Source organism: Culex quinquefasciatus, chromosome 1 (assembly GCF_015732765.1).
Source record: "Culex quinquefasciatus strain JHB chromosome 1, VPISU_Cqui_1.0_pri_paternal, whole genome shotgun sequence".
Classification (NCBI taxonomy): Eukaryota; Metazoa; Arthropoda; class Insecta; order Diptera; family Culicidae; genus Culex; species Culex quinquefasciatus.
In genome coordinates this window covers 6,148,845-6,172,719 of record NC_051861.1, presented here as the reverse complement: position 1 = coordinate 6,172,719, position 23,875 = coordinate 6,148,845, and the positions used below count along the sequence as shown (strand labels likewise).

Sequence of the window (23,875 nt, the reverse complement as noted above, 5' to 3'; positions counted from 1 at the left end):
ATTTAATCTTTTTTTCTTTAAATTGGATTTTCCAATATCTACTGCATATTGGGAAATTTACTATAAATACGGTAATAACTTTTTAGCCAATCGCAGTTTTTCTCATAGTTTTTCGATTTTTCTATAACAAATTTTTTACAACGTTAGTTTTTGCCCTGCAGGCTCTCATAGCGGAACTTTTTGGTCTCAATTCATATTTGGAATCCTTGGAAAATTTCACGTTAGTTAGAAGTATTGAAGTTGTAAATTTGATTTAAAAAGTAATTAAATAAAACATTTTTGAAAAAAAGAAATAGATCTTTTTTACTCTGTGGTCAATACGTCAAATGCTGTATCAAGTAGGCGAAAACCTGTTTTACCCCTAATCCAACAAATTGTTAAAAAATATTTTAATTCATTCTAAAAGGCATTTTTTTCAACCAATTTACAACTCCAATACTTCTAACTAACGTGAAATTTTCCGAGGATTCCAAATATGACAAAATTGAGACCAAAAAGTGCCGCTATGAGAGCCTGCAGGGCAAAAACTAACGTTGCAAAATTTTTTTTATAGAAAAATCGAAAAACTATGAGAAAAACTGCGATTGGCCAAAAAGTTATTACCGTAGGTTTATAGTCCATGAAATTCCCTAACTTTTGACCTATAAGAGTATGGGTGTTGGAGGCTGTTGCAAAAAGATATAAAGGTTTTAAAAAAATCCATTTTTAACAGTAATTTGCAAAAGCTATGAGAAAAAGTCAAAACCAATCCTGGATGTCTATGGCACATTTTGAAGTGCTTCAAAAGACCTTTCGAATGCATCTAAGAGAGTTGGAATTGAAGAAGTTTCACGGAAATGCGAGCAATTTTAAGATTTTTAATGTTTTTTCGACCTCAAACTTCAAAGCCCGTTTTACCCCACTTCCCTTTGTCGCAGAGGGCTCATATTTGGCATGAGTTCATCTCATGTATAGACAAACAAACGCTGAAAGTTTCATCCAAATCGGAGGACCTCGATACGACCTCTAGAACAAAACGAGCAATATTTACAAATACTGCCTCTTAAGATACAGGTAACAAAACAGCCCTAGCTGTCAAAACGCTTTTACGAGGTTTTCATATGTTGCTGAAAATAGCTGGATGAGAAAAGGCTACGAGTCGTAACTAACGTGTCATAAGCCAAAGTAACTCGTTTTTCTTTCGACGCCTAAACTCCCAAGATCAAGATTCTTAGATCAAGAAATTTCTGCATCATTATTGCAAGTTGATTTCTGCAAGATAATTTCAGAACAATTTTTATAAGATACATTTTTGCAAGATAACTTCCGATCATTTTTTGTGAGAATACTTTCTGTATGAAAACATGAAGCCAATTGAAATTAACCCAAAATTTGTGATAATATTGTTCACAATTATAAAGCTTATTTTGCTGAGTACAATGACACTTTTTACGACCGCAAAGGATTTAAAATGGATTTTTAAATCAATTTAAAAAAATAAATTCGTGGCACTTATTGACAAAAAAGGTTTGATAGTTGATCCAGCGAAAAAAAAATTTGTCTTGTCAATTTTTTTTTTTTTTTTTCATTAAATTCTAAAATGATAAAAGTGATCAGAGATGTGTTTGAATCGTGTTTCTTAACCGTTTTACATAAAAATTTACGTAGGGCAATATTTGCCAGATATTTTCAGATATTTTTTTGATAATTTTCAGTAAATTTTGTAAGAAGCAAGATGATTTCAGATCAATTTCTGCAAGATTATTTTAGAACATTTTTTTTGTTAAATAACTTTCTGCAAGATAACATATCGCAAGATAATTTCAGCTTAATTTTTGTAAGATACATTTTTGCAAGATAACTTCCGATATTTTTTTTGTAGGATTACTTTCTGCATGAAAATTTTAAGTCGATTTTGTAAGAGGCAAGATAACTTCAGATCGATCTCTGTTTTATAACTCAGATAACATCAGGCCAATTTCGACAAAATAATTTCAGATCAATTTTAGTAAGATGCATTTTTGCAACTTCAGATCAGTTTTGGTAAAAGATAACCTCGGATCAGTTTTTGGGAGATAACTTTCTGCAAAATAACTTCAGATCATTCAGATCAAAAGTCGGAAACCACATGCAAGTTTTCACCTTTTTTTGCAAGTGGGAATTGAGTTGTAAAAACTGAACCAATATTTAAAACAAAACATTCTTCATCTTTTTGAAAGGTATAGTTGAACGTCAGAGTAATAACGATTCAAATATTTTCCCATAATTTTGGATCAAGTTGATGTCGATTTGGTCAGAGATTGGTAAAAATTCCCATATCCAAGGTTTCAAATGAAACCTGAATGTTTAAAAAATAAAATATTACGCAATGTAGTCCAGACTCGATTATCCGATGGCCTTGGCAAAATTTCACTTCGGATAATCGAATCACGAAAAAAGTGTTTTTTTCTTTGTCTTATTTTTGATTGTTGAGCTTTAGTATGACCCTCAAAGTATTCTTAAGTGATTGAGAATTTTAAAATCCAAGATGGAACTCGAATTTGACGTTTAAAGTAAGAAAATAACAAATACGAGAAAAACTTTTTTTTTGTTCGTGATTCGATTATCCGATGTCCCATACAAACCTTCGGATAATCGAACATCGGATAATCGAGTCTGGACTGTACTCAATATTTTACAAACCTGAAATGTGGAAAAAAAATAATTAAATAAATAAATATTATTTTTTTATAAAAATATTGTTAACATTGAGCTAAAAGAGAATATCCTAAAATAATGAACCACAAACATTGGACCAAAATGTTTTCGCGCGCTCACGCTCAACTCTCTCCAAATATGAATAATTTTGCAAGTTTAGTTCATTTCATTCCTCTCTGTTTTTAATTTCTCTCTCTCATGTTTCGTGCAAATCTATCAAAAATGTATGCCGAAAGCATGATTCACTATTGCATCATCCAAGTTTCCAAGTTTGGGGGCTCGTTCGCTTTTGACGTAGACTTACGTCTTTGTCGAAGGTACTGGGGTGTCAATCCAAAAAACCCGGGCCGAAGGCCCTGGATTACTGCGTCATCCGTCAAACGCTTATATCTTCCTTCCCTCTAATCGAATCGACACGATTTATGTTCCATTCGATTCGAAAATTATTCAGCAATTTGCTATAAAACTTTCATTGTTGGCAAAATAGTTTAACTATTGAAACAATTGAATGTTTTAAAATGTTTTCAAAATGCACAGATTTTGCAAGCAAATGAGCGCTTCCCACTCACGGACGGGAATGTCAAGTACCTATTTTGAGGAAAATCATCTGATCAACGCGACCGAGTGTCGGTCGCGAAAAGGAGGGGAAGTAGCGGGCCGAAAGGCTATATAAGAACGCGCGCAAGAGCCCATTCTATCATTCACGTCTCAGACGTCGGACCGGCAGCAGCAGCAGCAGGAAAGCTCAGCCCAGAGCAGCAGCAGCAGGAGAGACCAGAGCAGCAGCAGCAGGAGAGAGGGACCAGAACTGGAAAAGAAGCGCGCATCGCCTTCTCGCCGTCACCGTCAGCCAGTTGCCTCTCGATTGCCGGACCGTTTGGATCTTTCGTGGTAGGGGGTGAGGATTTCCCAACTCTTCAGAGTTGCCTCACCCCCCGTCCCTCGTCCCACCCGGAGCTGCCTTCTCGCCGAACAGTTGCCTCTCGTGGGTCAAGCCGTGGTTGTGAAATAATCAGGAAGGGGGTGAAGACTTCTCAACTCTTCGGAGTTGCCTCACTCCCCGTCCCTCGTCCCACCCGGGACGAGGCATCAACGCGATGAGGCGCGCGCCTGCTGCCTTCCGCTGAAGAGCCTCTCGTGGGTCAAGCCGTGGTTGTGAAACAACAACTAGCTCGTCGCATTCGCGGCGAGCGCTTCTGAAAGAATTGCGTCGTGTCCAATTCCAAACTGTTTGCCTAACTCCCGTCTCTCGTCCCACCCGTGATGAGTCGGTGAAATGCCTTTCAGGAACTAGTGTTGGTCTTCGGGGGTGACGGATTGCACAGCTTTCTGAACCCCTCTCTCCATCACATTATGCTACCAAACTTTCATTCGGTTCGCGAAAAAATCGTTTTTCGTTTTTCTCTCCTCCATTCGATGTTTCCATTGTTTAAACAAGGCTTACTAGTCAAAGATTTACCAACACATTCAAAGTATGGTTACATGGCAGTTGAGTTGACTGGAGTGTTAAGTTCTGTTTAGTCGGGGGGTCCATCTCCCATTTACGATCTTATTCCGTTAATGTATTTCATGTATCTAGCTAATTCTTCAAAATTAAGATATGGAAAACTCTATGTCCACATCATAAAACTTTACGTAGTCTACGCCATTCCGGTTATGTCTGTGACATAACTACTTTTACTTTTTGATAGGTTATTCACTATTCAAAGTGTGTCAAGTGCTGGTAAATTCAACCTTTTTTTAAAGAATTCACCGGTTTTTTAATCCATACGGTCAGATTTTCGCTGTAAAATCAGCTTGAAACTAAAACATTCGAACTGAATAAATTTCCGTGGTTTTTGCTAGCACCAACTGCATCGTTCTACGCCACGTTCTGAAGTTCTGAAGTTTCCTGTTTGAGTCATCCAGCCGTTGCATTGTTCTTAACGTAGGTGTAGTACGAGAGCCAATACGGCTTAATGGTTCATTACTCTCGACTTGCTTTGTTAGGCTCAAGTCATGTGAAAACGATTAGATTTAGTCTAATTTATGCCTGTTTTTTTTTTTTTGGTAGATAAAACAAATATGACTCACGAAGTTTATTTGCAATCTTGGGTACATTTAAAAAAAACACCTTTAAAACAAAGTGCTCAAACGGTATCTTAAAGTTTAACAAACTACTCTTTTTCTCACGAGAGAGCCCCACCTCTCTCTCTCTCTCTTTCTCAGAGATAAAAAACACCAAACACGTGGCTTCCCCGTTCATCCTCTCCAAAGTTCATTCAGAGTCGCGTTTCTTTCATTCGCGTTTTTCGCTGGCATGCACCGACCAGGAAGGTGTTTCCCTCTGGCCAACCAACTCATTCATCATTCAGCCACGAGCCACAAAAGGTTTTCACCGTTCGTCCGCGAGTTCAGGTTCAGTTCAGTTTAGCTGCATCAGTCGTCGCGTCGTTCATTGACCACGTCGCAACTCCGTCATCGCGACGTCTGAAATACCGAGAAAAGTGGTGACTTCTGCGCACTGTTCCGTCGTTTAAGATCGGTCAAGTGGAATTTTTGACACGTCAAATCAAAGTCGTGCAGGGAGTAATATTTGGCGAGATTTCAGTACTCAACCAACTTCCTCGAAATCACAGCCGTGACCTTGATAGATCACAGTAGGCATTGAGCCTAACTGAAAGGGGTTCACCACCAAGTGAAAAAGAAAGAAATTAGATTTGCGTATTTTTCTGCGTTTGTGTGCGTCATTGCGAATCATGGCCTGCTGTAGTTGCTGTCGTTGTGGTTGTGTTTCGTACGGTTGTGGTGGTAGTTTCTAAAAAATAAAGAGGCACAGGCAATAAGGAACTGGCACAGAACAATTTGAGAGTGAAAATTTTGGCGGGCACCAGACGGGGAATTTCGTTGAACGTGAGTATTACAGCACACAAACAAGAATGTCCTTGAGACAGACGAGAGACGGCCTCCGGTGAATGGCGTTGAGAAATTAGGTTAACGACCAATCTGGCGGTTTGAAACTGCGTAAATTTGATAAAACTATTGAAAATTATGTTTTCATCAATTTTTAAAGAGAAAAAAATCAAACTAGAAAAAAGTTGAATAAATTATAAAACAAATATAAACAAAAAAAAATGTCAAGCCGTATTTTCTAACATAAAAGCAAAAACATAGCATTACTCAAGTTTCATTAAGTCGTTACAAATATTTTTCTAAATTTATTTCGTGGAGTCATGTATAACACTTTTTGATTGAAATGTATTTTCGAATATAATTTTCATATCATTCCAATTTCTAGTTAAAAAAAAAAGGTTTTATAAACATATGAAAGACAATAGCTTATAGCTCGGATTAGTTTTTAAAAAGACGTAAGAGCCAATGGTAAGCCTTTTTTGCCTCGATATTTGACCTACTTACAAAAAAAAACAATCTCAAAAATGCTTAAGATTGTTCATCTACACGTCTTTCAAATGCCCGGAGCTAAAAATAAATGAAATTTTGTTACAATTTGGAGAAAACCGAATATAAGTGTGGGGGTCACGGCGGCTCTTACGGCTTTTTGAAAACTCACCCGAGATAGGACCTTTAAAAAAAAACTCTAGATTTAAGATTCGTCAGCAAAGCACAGAAATTAAACTCAAGTGGTATTAACTCGTGACACCGTTGTCGGATCTTGAAACTGATATACTCTTTTGGGCAGTCTTTCAATTTCCAACCCAACAATAGGTCAAATGATGGATCTGGACATAGTTTTTTTTTAAGATAAATGTGATTCGGCGTTTCAAAAAACGTTAACTTCACTTAAGTGATCGTAACTTGAAACCAGGTTGCCAGATCTTCAACCTTTCAGAATTGTAGGAAGATCTTTCTATTACCAATACAGCAAATTTAATGTTCGGCCCTTAAAAAGTACACTACTCGAGATAGTTTGTAGGCATCACAACCTCCAACACTTCTTTGATTTTTTTTTCTGTAAATCAAATAGAATTTTCATTGTTCTCTATTTGAAAGACGTTCAGTTGAACAATGTAAGCCATTTTTGAAGAAAATTAAACGAGATCGAAAAATAGCTTCTTAAAATGGTGCTAAAGGCCTATGGCAAATTAACTAGAGATTAATATGACCTAAGTGGTCATAAGATGTGGCAGAGTTGCCAGATCTTCAATCTTTGGCCTCGTTGGGAGAGTATTTCGATCGGTTTGTTAAATTTTGGACATGATGTTTCAATAATTTTTGTTCCATTTTTTAGGCCCTTGAGATCTGTAACGTTCATTTCAATTAGTAAAATCACCCTCCTTCCAACAAGCGTCAACACTCAATTTATATAAGTGCCACGTTATCAACCTAGTGATCAACAACAACACCTTCGTATGATGATTACAGGTCGCTCTCACTTACCCAAGTGCAACAATTGCCACCCTTACTGGCCGTATAAACATATAGGATGATTTATAAATTGAATAATTGATGTCCCCCAAGGGATAGACACTTGTCAGGTGGCCATCTATATATGTCCCACACACGTGTCTTGAATAGTTTTGCCAGCGCGTTTGTCCTAAAAATGGGAAAAAATCATCGACCACACCAAATTTTCCGCGCATTTTCATTCAGTCGCTTGCCAACTTTCACAGCGCGGTCGTCGCAAAGTAGGCTTTGGCGCACCAATACCACGATGCGCACGTGAACATCAGTGGTAGTGGACACCGCGACGCGCGCAAATCACGTCCCGCCAGCGTGTTTCAATGATTGATACAATGATGACGATTGCACACAGACGAGCGCACGGGCACAGCCCAGTCCCACGCACACACCTCGGCACGGTTGGAGTATTAATTTCCATTTAATCTCTTTTTTCGCAGAATATGAGGCCAGTATCTAGCGGTCGCCGAGAACGTCAGTCCAGCGTAGTACAAGCGGCAATCCTGTCAGCATCTGCCGAACATCCGGAACTTCCGGCTAACGACGATAACCAGCAGCTTCCGATCGTGGCCAAAAACCACTTCAACCACCAGCGGCGCCATTTTCCGTTCCGTTTAGCACCGCCACCGCCTCCCTTGGCGATGGTCGTCATGGCACACTGGGATTAGCCACCCCCTTCCAAGACCGGAAGTACTCGATTGAAGACTACTTCGATTGAAGATCCGATGCGCAACTGCGCACCGCAAGTGTGAACTCAGTGCAAACAAAGGACTTCTGATCAAAGCTCGAAACATTCCCGCGATTTTGCATGTGTGAAATCTGAAGCTGTGTGCACCCGCCGCCGCGTTGTGTGTTATTGTTTGCGATTAACTCTGGTTCTTGTTTTTAAAACATCCGTTGACAAGGCAAAAGCAGTGACTTTGAGAAAGTGGGAAATATTTCGCCGGGGCGCGCGCGTGTAGACCATCCTAGTAGACTGTGCCAAGAAAGTTATTGATCCAAAGCAACCATGGCGGGAAACGACCTTGATCTCGACGACATGATGAACAATAACGATAACTTTAACAACGAAGACAACCAGAACAACAACAGCCCCGCCGGACCGTCGGTCTGGATCTTCGGCTACGGGAGCCTCTGTTGGTATCCGGGCTTCGAGTACGACAAATGCATCACCGGGTACGTGCGTGGTTACGTGCGCCGGTTCTGGCAGGGCAACACGACCCACCGGGGAACGCACGAGAAGGTAAGCAACAAACGCGCGCCATTCGATCCTGAAGAGCCCGTACCGTCTGCGGTTTCGGTTGTAGACCGTGTCGGCGACACGGCTTCTTTCGTTGTCGGCTAAAATTTCACGACGGTAGCAGTGCTTTCGTTGGTAGTTCGCACTTGGCTCTGATTACTTTGTACCATCGTTGAGTGCTGCATTCAACAGACAACATCTGTCAACCACTCGCGGCAGTTGCACTTTTGCACCTGATATTTACCAAAACAAACCTGCAGTATGCGGCACGTGTGCCGCCGCTCAGCAAAAACTATCAATGTTCTGCGCGGTGTCTAATTTTTTTCCTACCGCCAAATCGCGCTGTGAGTTTTAAAAATAAACGCAAAGCAGGCCATTTGTTTGCAAACAATCCCGGTTTGCGCGGCTTTGAGTGGTTGCTATTTTTATCAGCCACTTTCCGCCAGATGGTGCTCTTTGTTTGAAGCACTTGTGACAAGTCTGGTTTGCCTGATGCAGACGACGGCGAAAGGATACGCGACTTTCTGACCGGCCTTTACCGGTTTCAGTGCGGAGGTTCAAACAGGTTTTAATGTGTTTTTGTGCACTGATAACGGCACTTGTTAGCTGTTTTCCACGGATGCAAGTCACGATTGTGTAAGGCTCTGGAACATCAACAATTAAAATGTTACGAGCGTAAATCGGCCACGAGCACGTATTAAGGAACATGTACGTTTTTTCCATAGCACTGTTTGAGCTGGGAGTCTCCATAATTCTATCATCCACATTTCAACGTAACGTGTCTTCAATAGGTAAGCAGGTTATCTACAATTCACAGCAAACGACCGAGGAAACACCCATATACTTAACTTGTATGATAAATGCATTTTCTGTCAAATGCTTTATAAAGCACATTAAGTAGTATTGATTCATCGACACGTGAATGCCCACCGACATCCAGTTTGAATTCATTCAGCGAAGTCGGTAAAGTAGGAAAATTCAACAGCAACTGGACGAAACGTCAAGCACATGGTGCTGTACTCTCCCAATCACTTTGTTTTTTGGCACTCTCTTTGTCCGTCTCCCATGGCAACGACGAACCAGGCAGCGTCGTCGGCGTCGTTTTTCTCTGCTTAAGCTGTAGAGATGCCGGCCGGCAATCGCTAGCGCACCCTGATTAGCGACGGCCAAAACGTTGCTGCGAGCACTGCCAAAGCATACTTACCTGGCATAGGGGTTACCGTGATCACAAAGGCGGTTCCCCCAGGGCGAGGCCTTTCCATTGCACTTCGGTTAGGCTGACCCCTGCGATTATCCCTCATGTGGATAACTCGTATGCGCAATTTTTGGTAGCCGGGACGTGCGTACGCGCACATCCCGATCCTTAAACTTGTATTAAGAAGTATCTTTAATGATAAGAATAAAAAGTCCAATTAGAAATCTGATCCTGGCTCAAACGACATGCTTCACCTCACCATATCTATTATTTGCCTAGAGAAAGTTCCCATATGTTTGGCTTGGCAGGTCACGGATTTGCTTCTATTTCCATTCAATTTAGCTATAGTACAACCTCAACAAAAGATGCCCATCGAACACATGCTAGCTAGGTTTAGACATAATATCATCATCAATTTAGAATATTCACAATAAAAGCTTAAATAAACGTCTTTTTTCTCTATTTATTTCAGCCCGGACGAGTCGCGACCCTGGTCGAGGAAAAAGATGTGAGTATTGTGTTGAACAAAACAAATAACAGATTCAACAAAAAGGTGCCGCAGTTCCCTCTTAGTAAGCCCCATTGTGCTTGACGGGAAGAGGTCGCCCCCTTCCCAATCATTTCAAACATAACTGTAGTCGATTTGGCGAATTTGCAACAAGTCCTTTGTTACGAGACTATGCAATATGGACCCGGTTAGATCCTGAACACTTTCTGTCCTCGGCCTGGGGACTTTACCCATGGTGAAGGGGCGGGGAGTCATCAAGAAGAGACTCGTATGTGACCACGAGAATTGAGCTAGAAAGAACCACGTTTACCCGGAGAGTCGCTGCGGCGTAAGGGGGTATATATAGCGAGCGAGCTGATGCTTTGGTTCTAGCGATGGATGTGAGCAAGGCGTTGCCACATTTGTTTTTTAGGGATAAATGGTCTGTATTTACAATTTTTAGGATCTGTATCATCTGTAGGTAGGGAAAGGAGGGGCAAAACGACCATAGGAGTCGAACATAAACTTACATGTTTGGTGTCTTTTCGCAGCTGAAATGGTCAGATTGTTTCTGATTCTTCTGATTGATTGCCAAGCGACAGCACGGGGGCACCTGTCAAAACAGTAACAAACAACACACAAAAAACGAGAGGCTTGCTTCGGCGCCGTACGAGGGGTGCGCTCCGTCGCAGCAGGCTGAGAGTTCGATTTTCAGTTTGATTTATCAAAATGCGATATTTCTTTTCATTATACACGCGCTGATCCATGAGTTGCCTAATGGGATATAAGAAGTTTAAAATTAGATCTAGGAATATGACTTCATGACTTCTTTGCAAATTATTTCGCAATTTATTGTTGTTTTTTTTTCATTTGGGTGATACTTTGTTTATGCATTTCTTATGTCAATAGAAGCTAGAGCTGGGACTTCGGATATCCGGATCATTTGCAGCATTAATAATTCTATTAGAAAATGAACTAACTTAAACAAGCCAGCTTTGTCTCACGACTGTGTGGTGACATAAAGATGAAACAAAATAATTTTACAGGTTTTCAAAAGACATTAAATTTTGTACCACATGATTTATGGCGGAATACTATTATCCGAAAAACAATCCGATCCGTTACATTATTATTCTTAAATCTGTTTTGGGTTCATCAAATAATTTTATCCAAATAATTTTCAGTTCTGATACAATTTTCGTATATCTGTTTTGATTTGGTTCGATTAAAAAGATGAAATTTGATTTTATACAGAAAAAAATGTAAATTATCCGGATATCCGAAGTCCCAGCTCTAATAGAAGCAATTTTGCATCATTAGTTTTTTCCATATAAGTCTCCATACAATTTTGGGGTCTGGTCATACATGTAAATTTATGAATTTCTGTATCTTGAGAAGGAATTTTCTGGTCGATTTAATGCCTTCAGCAAAGTTGTAGGTTATAATTTAGACTTTTCGGAAAAAAATAAACTAAAAAATCCGATTTTTTTAATTCAAATAACTTACTATCACAAAAAGTTAAATCTAATCTAATCTAATCGAACACAAGCGCAGCCAGTCTGAAGAAAGCATCCTGGAAGAACTTGCGGTTAGATTACGCCCCAAGTCCTTTCTTGTCAGTATTAATAATTGCAGTACATCCGAGTTACCCCGAAAATGTAAAGCAAAAATCAAAGCGGCCAGGCCTACTGCGTTGCAATAACCGCATAGACAGATTCTGTGAACGGATCACATTTCACAGAATCATCAGGGGAGGAAGGATGCGTGGACATACCGTACCAAACGCTCCGAATCAGTTAGGTGTGGTGTGTTAGTGTAAATTGGCAAATTATTATATTTTTAGGGGGAAGTGGAAATGGGAAAATTAGGGTTGGGGAAATCGGGATTGGGGAATGGAAAAGTGGGAAAGAGATAACAGAAGAACAGTCAAAAACAGAGAACAGTCAAAAACACAGCCAGGTGGTGCCCGATAGTCTGACCCCAGGATCTTAACAGGACACAGGCCAGTCGGATGAAGTGGAAGTGTTCCTTTAGCACCGAATATCTCCACTCCCAACAAATATTTCCGGATTCGCTGGTACAAATTGCACATCCAGGATAATTGAATCGACTCTACCACAGCCTCTTGAAACGCTCTGGTAACGGCCTCCTCTAGCTTGGTTGAGCCCTTCCACTTACTTTTCGTGTTCCTGATCGTTGGCAGTTCCGAACGATTTGTTGAATTTTCATCGAAATTCACTGCGACATCGATATTTAGAAACAAAATTCCCATTTAACACAAAAAAAACCTTATAAAAGAATGCATATAAAGGGGAAAAAAATTGTCAAAAATGACGCGAGTGAAAAAGTTTTTCTTGAAAGCAATATTTAGTTTCGATCAAAAAGTATTTCACATTTTGTTTATTTAATTTTTAAACTACATTTACACTTATCAAATTATAGCCACTTATATGCATAAATATTCGACTTCTTTTCTTTAAAAAAATATCTTTTTAAAATTTTTAAAAAATCAGGCAACAAATTTCTGAGATTCCTATTTTTTAAATATTTTTAAGATACAAAAAACGCATTGGTTTCATTATTTATCATTGAAAATCGGATCAATAGCTAATTTTGCTTTAAAAAATATTTAAAATATTTTTTTTCCCAGATTTTCTCAAAAAATCATTAATCTCACAACAGATTTTGCACCATAACAGAAGATGTCTTTTTAAGTCTCCGAAAATAAATAAAAAATATTTAAAATAAAAAAATACGTATTTTGGGATTTAAACTTGAAGTAATTGAATATTTTAGAAAAAAAAATCGAAATTTCGTTTTGAGTATCTTTTTTTCCGAAAAGTGCTAATCATAACCTACAGCTTTCCCAAAGTCACCAAGTCGATCATAAAATCCAAAAATTCCATACACATTTTGTAAGACGAGCCTTCAAAATGGGAAAACTATGGATTGTATGGAGACTTGTATGGGACAACAAATCAAATATTTACTAATGCAAAGAAAATTCGATTTGCGGAGTCTTAGAGAACCACTTCGTGGCTTTTGACTAAAGTTTTAGGAAAAATACTATTGTGGAAGGAAATTGCGGGAAAAATGATTGCATTATAAAAATTATAGCAAAACGCTCACCTCATTCAACATAATAATAAATTTCTCCCTGTTTTGAACCGGAAAACTTGTTAAACACATTCACAAAGCACTCGCGTTGTCACATTTATCAAGCCGATCAATATTTCATTGAAGACTTTTTGTTAATTAAAAAAGGTGCAGGTGGTTATGTTACACATGACCAGTATGACAAAGAACTTTGCAAGATGATTGTTGAAATTTTCGATTAGAATGTCCGGTCCAAATTCCCCCCTTATAATAACCGTCCTATCGAACTAAGGGGACGGAAATTGCAAGTGGAGCTGAAATAGAAATCGAAGTGAAATCAATTTACTTTCCTTCACCACTCGAAAGTTACCAAGATGCGGGAATGTTTTTGCAAGGCTGTTGCAAGCAATCGGCGGCAGTAAAGGAAAATTGAACAGCAGACATTAAAAACTACCCTTTACAGGGCTCTTAATGATTACGAGATAGTTATTCTAAATTTCCAGAAACAGATTTTCACAGTGGCACAAAAAATGTGCATTGCAGTAGTCTATTTATTACTTCCTGCCTAATAAGCAATATATTTTAACTGCTTAGCATTAGCATATTTTAACTGCTTAATTTCAGATAATGGCCAAATGCAACTTTTTATGTCCAGTATCAAAAATCATTAAGTTTGATACCCATATTGCCCCAACTCTTACGGTCCGGCAAATGTCCCTTCATCGGAACATCCCCGGGGCCTCCGGCCACTCCGGATTGTGGCCACTACTGCCGAAATGTCAAATTTCATGTCCGGTATCAAAAACCATAAAGTTTGATACCCATATTTCCCCAACTCTTACGGTCCGGCAAATGTCCCCCCATCGGAACATCCGCGGGGCCTCCGGCCACTCCGGATTGTGGCCACTACTGCCGAAATGTCAAATTTCATGTCCGGTATCAAAAACCATAAAGTTTGATACCCATATTGCCCCAACTCTTACGGTCCGGCAAATGTCCCCCCATCGGAACATCCCCGGGGCCTCCGGACACTCCAGGTGGTGGCCACTACTGCCAAAATGTCAAATTTCATGTCCAGTATCAAAATCCCTAAAGTTTGATACCCATATTGCCCCAACTCTTATGGTTCCGCAAATGTCCCCCCATCGGAACATCCCCGGGGCCTCCGGCCACTCCGGATTGTGGCCGCTACTGCCGAAATGTCAAATTTCATGCCCAGTATCAAAAACCATAAAGTTTGGTACCCATATTGCCCCAACTCTTACGGTCCGGCAAATGTCCCCCCATAGGAACATCCGCGGGGCCTCCGGCCACTCCGGATTGTGGCCACTACTGCCAAAATGTCGAATTTCATGTCCGGTATCAAAAACCATACAGTTTGGTGCCCATATTGCCACAACTCTTACGGTCCGGAAAATGTCCCCCCATCGGAACATCCCCGGGGCCTCCGGCCACTCCGGATTGTGGTCACTACTGCCGAAACATCAAATTTCATGTCCAGTATCAAAATCCCTAAAGTTTGATACCCATATTGCCCCAACTCTTACGGTTCGGCAAATGTCCCCCCATCGGAACATCCCCGGGGCCTCCGGCCACTCCGGATTGTGGTCACTACTGCCGAAACATCAAATTTCATGTCCAGTATCAAAATCCCTAAAGTTTGATACCCATATTGCCCCAACTCTTATGGTTCCGCAAATGTCCCCTTATCGGAACATTCCCGGGGCCTCCGGCCACCCCAGGTGGTGGCCACTACTGCCGAAATGTCAAATTTCATATCAAGTATCAAAAACCATAAAGTTTGATACCCATATTGCCCCAACTCTTACGGTCCGGCAAATGTCCCCCCATCGGAACATCCGCCGGGCCTCCGGCCACTCCGGATTGTGGCCACTACTGCCAAAATGTCAAATTTCATGTCCGGTATCAAAAACCATAAAGTTTGATACCCATATTGCCACAACTCTTACGGTCCGGAAAATGTCCCCCCATCGGAACATCCGCGGGGCCTCCGGCCACTCCAGGTGGTGGCCAGTTCCAATGATCGACTCACGCGACCGGCATGTCTTAGCTGGTCCTTGCCTCCAAGCCATCTGCTCCCGGACCTCCAGGCCGTCTGCTACCGGGCCACCAGGCCATCTGCTTCTGATGTGTCCTCGTCGTCGTCCAGCAGTAGAATGAATTTTCGGGACCGACCGAGCCGAGTTTTGTTGGCTCGTCGACGATCCGAAAATTATGAGGTGAATGGGGGAGATTTTAGATACATCAATCTCACGTCTCTCGATCGACTGATTGGGAAACGTTCGTTCATCGGTTCATCCAACCAGCGTGCACCAAAAAAGGGGAAATTTGCCGAGAGGGGAATTCGTCACGTAACGTTTTCGCTTCGCGAAAATTTTGGATTGACACCACGTATAGAAACCTTAGGACAAAGTTCTTTGTCAAAAAATACATGAAAACCACTAAACTTTTCTATAATTTTCGCTTCAATGTTTGCGTTAAACTTCCGACCGTTTTGATTCGCTCAATTTTGGCGCAAAACTTGTTCTGCTGCCAAGCTGCAGAGCTGTCATCAAAATCTAGCAAAGCAATGAAAAAGGGCCGAAGCCGAAGTGTAAACAAAGAGTCTATCTTGCTCACGTCAGTTGATGTTTACATTAGGAACGAGCAGGATAGACTCTTTGTTTACACTTCGGCTTCGGCCCTATTACAATGTTTTGCTAGAAATGGCGGATTGTGCCTCATCGACCATCAAACGAAACACAGTTGGGCCACAGACTGAACAGACTGATTAATCGAGAGTTAATTAAAATTTGGCAACTTTTTTGTTGATGAACCAATTTTCGTTTCCATTTCCAGGGCATCACGTGGGGCTGCGCGTTCCAAGTGTCCGGCACGCTGGCCCTGGACTATCTGCGCCAGCGCGAGTGCACCCTCGGCGGCTATCTCACCGACTACATCAAGTTCTTCCCCCGGCTGGCCAGCGAACATTCCGGCATCAGCGGGGAGGCCTTCCCGGCGCTGGTTTACATCGCCACGCCCAAAAACGATCTCTGGATCGGCGAAGAACCGATCGTGGAAACGGCGCGCCAGATCGCCCAGTGCAGTGGCCCGAGCGGACACAACGTCGAGTATCTCGTCCGGTTGGCGGTGTTTATGCGCGAGGAGCTGCCGGGCGCCTCGGACGAGCATCTGTTCGAACTGGAGGGGCTGGTGCGGCGATTTGTGGCCGAGGCGAACCTTTCGATTGGGGCGCTGCTGGGAAGCACGCCGCGCCGCATTCGGCGGGACTCGCACGAGAACGTGCGACGCCACGTTTCGTTCGAGTTCACGTCACGCGTGCCGGAGAAGAGGCTCAGATGTTTGCACATTTAAGACCAACATTGCATCCTGCTAACCTAATTGTATGCCAATAAGTGTTTTTTTTTTCTTCTTTTTCTTTTATGTTGCGATTAAGTTATTGTTTGCTTGAGCTTAGTGTCAAGTTGTGACTATGAAGCGATATTATCTAGTATGTATGTAACGGAATAAACCAAAACGCGCAAACTATTTGTATAAGACAGCTTTTTATTCATTATTAAATATAAGTGCTAAATTTACTTGCAAAAAGAAGGGTTTTGTGTTTGTTTTAATCGTATGAGAAAAGAAAAAAACTTCAATTGGTCAAGATTTCGCTCGCCCGGCTCTCGATGAGCTGCTCCATCGAGGTGATCGACGACATCCAGGTGTCGAGGGTGGTGGCCATCGCGGCGACCTGCTTCCGGTCGAGCACACGCGGCTGCACCCACGTCATGTTGACCACACCGGCGACCTCGTCGATGGCGCCCTTCACCAGTCCCTGCGCCAGCGCCTTCATGATCAGTATCTCGACCTCCTTCACGGGCAGTTTGGCCTCCTTGGCGATCTCCTCGAACGTGATGGTGCGCTTGTTGGCGGGCCGCTTGAACGTCATCTCCATCAGGCAGAGCAGCGAAATCTTCTGGCGCAGTTTCACCTCCTGGGCGGCCAGATCGGCGATCGTGCTCCACTTGGGCTTCATCTGCTCGAACTTGTTGATGTCGCCGGAGTTGAACGCACGCAGCAGCTCCACCAGCCACTCGTTCTCGGTGCCGGTCAGCGAGTCCAGAATCGGGTGGGCCAACTGGAAGAGAATTCAAATCATCAAACAGAGCCATTTTTCAACAGCACCAAGAGCTCACCAGTTCACCGATGTTGTAAATGCCTTCCCCGAGGAGGGCGGCCAGCCCAAGGAAGAATGCCTGCTGGGGCCACTGGTCCTTCGGGTAGGTGTCCATCGAGCAGCCCAGGAACTGCAAACCGCAGCGGTAGTAGTCACTGTGCTGACCGACCAAGCTGAGAAGGGATTGAAAATTTATATGAGTCTTATCTGTATTTCTATATGATGTGATTTTTGTGAATTCGAAATATTGCAAAACCCAAAATAGTTCAACCGTTAATATTTTGGCTTTTTCAATTTGATCATTTAAAAATAAAAATTTAACAACTATTTTTCAACAGCCATCAATTTAAAAAAAATCGCCGTCGCGGTGTGTTTTTCGGGCACATTGAAATATATAAGTCTTTGATTTTCTAGCACCGCAAAAAGGCTCATTGCCAAAAAAATTCGAGTTGAATCGAAATATTCGGTCTAATTTCTTTCTATTAATTTTGTTTTTAACAATATTTCTTAACAAAGTCACTAAAATTGGATTGAACAGTGTAGCTACATGTTCCAGTTCACATAAATATGTGTCGCCAGTCTCTTCGAAACATTCTTCCTCAATATTTGATCTCATACCAAAAGTTTCTTGAACAAAAATACTCAATTTTCTTTCTTCAAAATAACCCTAAAAGCTTTTTGAAAAAAACGTTAGGTTTGTACCTTAGGTTAAACTTCATTTTTTTAAAGTCGTCAAAATACCACCTTGATGTTATTTTGAGCACCAAATTATGTTAAACATTGTGTATTTAAGTAAATAAGTCAGCTCTCCAGTGTCGGCTCCGACACTTTTCAAGTGTGTTCCGCATGGTTCCGCTCTTGGGAACTGGGAAAGATTTATTTCAGTAAAATTGTCTAGAATCACAGAATTTGTTAAAATCTGGAGTTTTTTTTTAAAAAAAAGGTCCAATAAACCAAATTTTCAGTTTTTGCTCTTTGGGTGTTTTTTAATACCCCTGACTCAAGGTGGTTTCAAAAACATCCAAAAATCAAAAACTAGAAATTTGGTTTATTGGACCTTTAAAAAAAAACTCCAGAAATGATCGTTAAGAGGAGAGTTAAACTAAACTTCAAATCTCAAGCCAGTTTTCTTTTAATACTTTGTAATGTCCGTAGTAACAGTTTAATAGGGCGAATCTGCGTTCAGGCACCCTAACCCCCTCTTACTTGACATGAACTTGAGCAAAAGGGATAGACTGCTTGTTTACAAACGCAGATTCGCCCTATTGAAATGTTACTACCAGGGTTGTTACGGAAAAGTCGAGAAAAAATCCGCGCCAGATCCGCGCCGACCCCAAAACCCAATCCGCGCGAAATCCGCGCCATATAAATAAAAACCGCGACAAACATAGAAGAGAGTAACATAATGAATGAAATTTTAAACGAAAAAAAAAATAATACAGAAGGCCGATCAGTACCGTTGATCAGTTGTGGATTCATATCCTACCTGTACCAAATGGAACCTTTTTTGCCATTTCTGAAACAATATTAGCATTTTTTTTGCAACACTTAAAATATCGTTGCTTTAAAAACAAATTCAGAAAAAAAAAATAAATTCGAAGATTAAAAAAAATTAAAACCATAAAATAAATCACTAAATTATAAAATCTAGGGATTTAGTACTTGATAATTCTCGCCAAAACATTACTGTGGCAAATCGAAACACGAAATTTCTATTATTTTCTTCTCTAAATTTCTCTAATCTAAAATATGACTCCAAAAATGATCCGAACTAAGAAAATGGCAAAAATTAATAGAATTATTTAATGATTTAATAATTAAATAATAATTAAATAAGCAAATAATTTATTAATTTAAAAATTTAATAATTTAATAAATTTAATAATTTAATAAATTTAATAATTTAATAATTTAATAATGTAATAATTCAATAATTTAATAATTTAATAATTTAATAATTTAATCATTTAATAATTTAATAATTTAATAATTTAATAATTTAATAATTTAATAATTTAATAATTTAATAATTTAATAATTTAATGATTTAATAATTTAATAATTTAATAATTTAATAATTTAATAATTTAATAATTTAATAATTTAATAATTTAATAATTTAATAATTTAATAATTTAATAATTTAATAATTTAATAATTTAATAATTTAATAATTTAATAATTTAATAATTTAATAATTTAATAATTTAATAATTTAATAATTTAATAATTTAATAATTTAATAATTTAATAATTTAACAATTTAATGATTTAATAATTTAATAGTTTAATAATTTAATAATTTAATAATTTATTGATAGGCACACTTTAAATGGTTAGGCGCTTATACTTACATCAAACCCTACGTATTGTACCACCCCCGGCCGAGTTAAAATGCGTAACCGGAAAAGAAGGTGTGCATGCCTGGCACGAACACTCAAAGCGTGTTCTAGCGTGTTGCTCGTACTGACTCAGAGCAAGGGTGAGATGTAGGTGTAAGGGCAGTGCGTGTTCGTCGGGAACCTAGTGCATAAGATCGGTCAAGGCCCGTTCTTACACTGAAAATTGCGAATTGCGAATTTAATAATTTAATAAATCGAATGACCAAAATCCTAGAGAACTGCTCAATTGTAATATTTTCGTAATTTTTCAATTTAATAATTCGTTTTTTTACGTTTTTTGAGTCTGTATGTTTTGACAATTTCAAATTATGAATTCTATTTTTTTATTATTTGAATATGTAAATTCTGAAATTTCAAATTGTTGAATTCCAGATTACTTATTTTTTTTTAATTTTAACATTACATTTCGCTTTTAGACGGAGATTTTAGCAGATTTCTAAGTGGATTTCGTCATGTTGTTATAATTGGGAGTAGAATCAATTCTACCTGAGTCACAGCGGCAATTTTTTTTTTTAATTTTTCAATAAATCAAAAATTTAAAAATTTAAATTTTTACATTGAAAAAAAAAACATAGAAAATCTGCAAAGTTTCATAGCTTCAAATTTTAAAATTCTGTAATTTTTTCGAATTTTGTTATTTTGATTTTAATAAAATTGGTATTTATTTGAATTGTTAAGCAGATGTTTTAAAAATAATGAGTTGTAATGTTATGTTAAATTTATATAACAAATCTCAATACATTAAAAAAATCGCTCCTTGAAGATTATTTCAAAGTTTCGTATTAAGAAAAAAAAACAATCAATAATTTTTAGAAGAAAATTTTCTTCTTAGAAATTGATGTTTTTGCACTCAACGAAAAAGATTGAATTTATTTAATTCCTAATAATATTTTCCTTTGTAATTTGAAAGAAATTCTATCGTTCTCAATTATTTTGTTTATCAAAATTGCTATCCGCGCGAAATCCGCGCCTGAGCAAAATTAGCCAGCAAATCCGCGCCAGATCCGCGCGATACGCGCCATCCGCGCCATCCGCGCGATCCGCGCCGTCCGTAACAACCCTGTACTACGGATGAGTTTAATCTTAATTAATGTCTGTCTAATCTGTGTCATGCTTCAGAAGTAGTTGTTACTCGAAACTTGAGCGATTAATCAATTAAATTTATCGATGATTGCTGAGGTTTAGCTTAACATTTTATCAGAAATTAAAAATAAATTGTCTTTTCGATTTAGAATGTCTCTTGCCAAACTTTAACCAAAATAACACGAATTGTCTTTAAGAGCGTGCTCTGTTGCAACGCGTTGATTTTTCAACAGTCTTTGATTTTCACATCTGTGAACCTAGCGAGTTCGGTCGAACAGGCACTTTTATCGTTTTATGAAAGTGTAAGTGGAATGAAGTTCGACTTCGACAGGCAATTTTTCGCGAGCTTTTCTGTCAACCAGAAAACTGTGCGAGTGAAAATGTGGCTTACTCAAGCAAAGTTCAATATTTCAACAAGCTAAACGTGAAAAAGTTAAATAATTTGGTGGTCTTTTACTGGTTACGCCGTACTGTTAGTTGAAGCTGTGTATCAGGTCAGGAAATTGAGTGAATTTGGTTGAATATCCTGAATTAACGAACGCTGGCGTTAATTTTGAACCCGAACCGTCTTAGAATTTAAGGTAAGTTTTTTTCATCAAAAATAAGAAACATATTTTCAAAACGGCTGTAACCAAATGGATCTAACATATTAACAAAAATTAGATAAGTAATAAAACGACTTAATAAGCAACATAGCATTGAATATGCAGCAATAACATTTGTGCAGTTCCCTTTTAGTCGATTAGCAGCACAAACAAAACTGCTTTATCGACTCTGCGTTGAACTGAAATACTTGCTTCGTTGAAGTTCGTTCAACACTTTTGCATCAAAATCTTTATAGGACAGAATCCATGCGTAAAAAATATTCCAATTCCTCCGGGAACCGTCTCCAGCAACTCACCGGTAGTAGTTCGCCGCCAGCATGTAATACTTTCCGTGCACCGGCGTCACATTGCCCGCCTCCTCCAGGTTGTCCTTCATGTCCTCGATGATCTTCTTCGTCTCGTCGAGCTCGTTCAGGTGCTCCAGATAGATCTGCCCCTGCAGGACCTTGCACATCCAGAGCGCCTCCTCGCACACCTTGCAGACCTTGTCCTTGAGCTTCTCCAGGAAGGCCACCGCTTCCTTTTTGTCCGCGATGTGGCCCACCACCACCGTCATGATCTCGACCAGTCCGTACGGGTTGATCCTGCGAAGGGGGTGTGCCAAAGCAAGAGCGTCAATAACGTCGGTCGGAACATTCTCCCCCGTGGGGAGGAAGTTTTACTCACTTGGTCTCGAACGAGGCGATAAAGTTGTTGTACAACGCCAGCAGCGCTTCCTCGCTCTGCAGGGCCGGATGCTTGACGAAGGTGTTCAGCTTGATGGTCAGTTCGTTCCACAACCTGGGGGGGGGATAAACATCCGGCTACATTAGCGGAAAACAACCCCACCGAAAGCAGCAAAGCGCACTTACTTTTCATTGTACAGCTCCTCGATTTGGGTCCACTCGGTGGCCAACTCCCGGTCGGTGGTCTTCTTCTGCTCGGCCAGGTACGCCGCAACGTTTGCCGTGGACATTTTGGGCGCTGGAAGGTGGTTAACTTGCTGGAAATCTGACGAAAATTGCGGAATTACTGCGGCCGCACTGCTTCTGATGATTCTTGGTTTGGTAGTTTGACAGTCGAGGATGAGGTTGCAACAAAAGTGACGTTTATGGTTTTTGAGAGAAAGAGAGGCGAACGACGCAGTTCATCGATTTTACTTCATCGACATTCCAACCACAGCACAGGGTGGTTGTTAATTTGTTGGGGAAAATCTTTTTGGAGTAAAATTATCTCTGTTGCTCAAATTTTTTTTTCGAAATTTTTAATTTTTCCCGTGTATAGTATAACTTTTGCGTCGTTTTTAATATTTAAAAAATTTCCTTCAACAAGTTCTTCAGAATGGTATATACCTATAGATCTATTTGAGCAACTTTTGTTCTACGAAAAACTTCACTTCTCTTGTTTTATATTTTTCTTGTTTTATTTTTAGTATTTTAATTTTCATTTATCTTGTTAAGATTATGTTTGTGTTTGGTAGTATTTAGCATATACTAACACATTTTGCCTATCTAATTTTTTCATGTTTTTACAGTCACTTTTTCAATTTTTTACTTGATTTTCAGATCGAAGCACGTCTAAAGGAGGGGTTAGGTTGTAGAGGGTTAATAAGAGTTTTTGTCTCCATAGAGATATCTACGTGCGCATGTATTGCGTGTACGTACACGAAAAAGATTGAGGTTAAATTTTGTCCGGCCAGCAAAATCAAATGGTGCGCTAGTGTGTGTACGCGAAACGTCATAAAGCTCTATAGGAGACCGTTAAAAATTGACGTGTCAAATTAGCAAACAAGCGTACAAGAACGCCACACGATTTTGCACACAGAGCTGGATAAAAAGGTATTATTTCATATCAACAGAAAATAAATTAAAAGGCAGTTTCCTGCGTTTATAATCATAGGTATTCATGATGTTTGGGCTGGTTTACAATCTCTTAAATTTTAATTTTTCGACCCTGTTTTTGGCGTCCATTTTTTGAGTGATTAACGACAATTATGTTCCTGCTTCGGTCGATTGCTTTTTTATGTATACAGTTTTCGGTACAAATGAGCTGCATTTGGTTGAGACGAGCAAGTGGTTTTGCTTGATTAAGTCCTTCCTCCATTATTGTTTATCGAAAGGCACACCGACGAATATTCGCTAGGGTTTATTATATTGCACACATCGTTAAATTAATCCTTAGTACACCACCGATAAATAAATTGCAATGCACTTATGCATTGGCTTATAACAAATAATTTCGTCAATATATTTATATATTTAGAAAACGAATGATTGCAAATAAGAACACTTCTCGGGTGAGTTTTCAAAAAGCCGTAAGATCCATTGGTAAACAAAGCCCTTTTTACATCGGTATTCGACCTGCTTACAATAAACCAATTTCAAAAATGCTTGAGATTGTTCATCTACACGTCCTTCATGTGCCCTAAACAAAAATTGGGTACTAAAGCCCTATGTCACCAGATTTCGATTTTCAATTTCCCGGTTTTTTCCCGGTTTTTTCCCGGTTTTCTCCGGAGACCAGAAGGAATTTTC

The 23,875-nt window shown here is 39.5% G+C and overlaps 2 protein-coding genes and 1 non-coding gene across 3 annotated transcripts; 2 read left to right on the top strand and 1 right to left on the bottom strand.

Annotated features, from left to right (window-relative positions):
* Positions 1-4,972: 4,972 nt before the first annotated feature.
* LOC6036794 (glutathione-specific gamma-glutamylcyclotransferase 1) lies at positions 4,973-16,701 on the top strand. Its single transcript, XM_001846736.2, has 4 exons — positions 4,973-5,568; positions 7,515-8,317; positions 9,982-10,017; positions 15,952-16,701. Exons 2-4 carry the CDS (start codon positions 8,084-8,086, stop codon positions 16,465-16,467), a joined length of 786 nt encoding a protein of 261 aa, XP_001846788.2. The 5' UTR covers positions 4,973-5,568; positions 7,515-8,083; the 3' UTR covers positions 16,468-16,701.
* LOC119765693 lies at positions 9,511-9,674 on the top strand. Its single transcript, XR_005276908.1, has one exon. It is a non-coding gene; the product is annotated as a U1 spliceosomal RNA (small nuclear RNA).
* On the bottom strand, positions 16,640-22,439 carry LOC6036795 (26S proteasome non-ATPase regulatory subunit 13). The gene is made up of 5 exons (XM_001846737.2): positions 22,214-22,439; positions 22,029-22,142; positions 21,659-21,946; positions 17,292-17,445; positions 16,640-17,233 (listed from the first exon to the last, which is right to left on the bottom strand). Exons 1-5 carry the CDS (start codon positions 22,315-22,317, stop codon positions 16,748-16,750), a joined length of 1,146 nt encoding a protein of 381 aa, XP_001846789.1. The 5' UTR covers positions 22,318-22,439; the 3' UTR covers positions 16,640-16,747.
* Positions 22,440-23,875: the final 1,436 nt, after the last annotated feature.

What these genes read in the sequence shown, in the direction of transcription:
- LOC6036794 (XM_001846736.2), top strand. Translation starts at nt 8,084, where the DNA reads ATGGCGGGAAACGACCTTGATCTCGACGACATGATGAACAATAACGAT. An exon ending in ACCGGGGAACGCACGAGAAG is followed by an intron (nt 8,318 to 9,981) that starts GTAAGCAACAAA and finishes TATTTATTTCAG; the next exon opens with CCCGGACGAGTCGCGACCCT. An exon ending in CCCTGGTCGAGGAAAAAGAT is followed by an intron (nt 10,018 to 15,951) that starts GTGAGTATTGTG and finishes TTCCATTTCCAG; the next exon opens with GGCATCACGTGGGGCTGCGC.
- LOC6036795 (XM_001846737.2), bottom strand. Translation starts at nt 22,317, where the DNA reads ATGTCCACGGCAAACGTTGCGGCGTACCTGGCCGAGCAGAAGAAGACC. An exon ending in GAGGAGCTGTACAATGAAAA is followed by an intron (nt 22,143 to 22,213) that starts GTAAGTGCGCTT and finishes TCCCCCCCCCAG; the next exon opens with GTTGTGGAACGAACTGACCA. An exon ending in CTGGCGGCGAACTACTACCG is followed by an intron (nt 17,446 to 21,658) that starts GTGAGTTGCTGG and finishes ATCCCTTCTCAG; the next exon opens with CTTGGTCGGTCAGCACAGTG.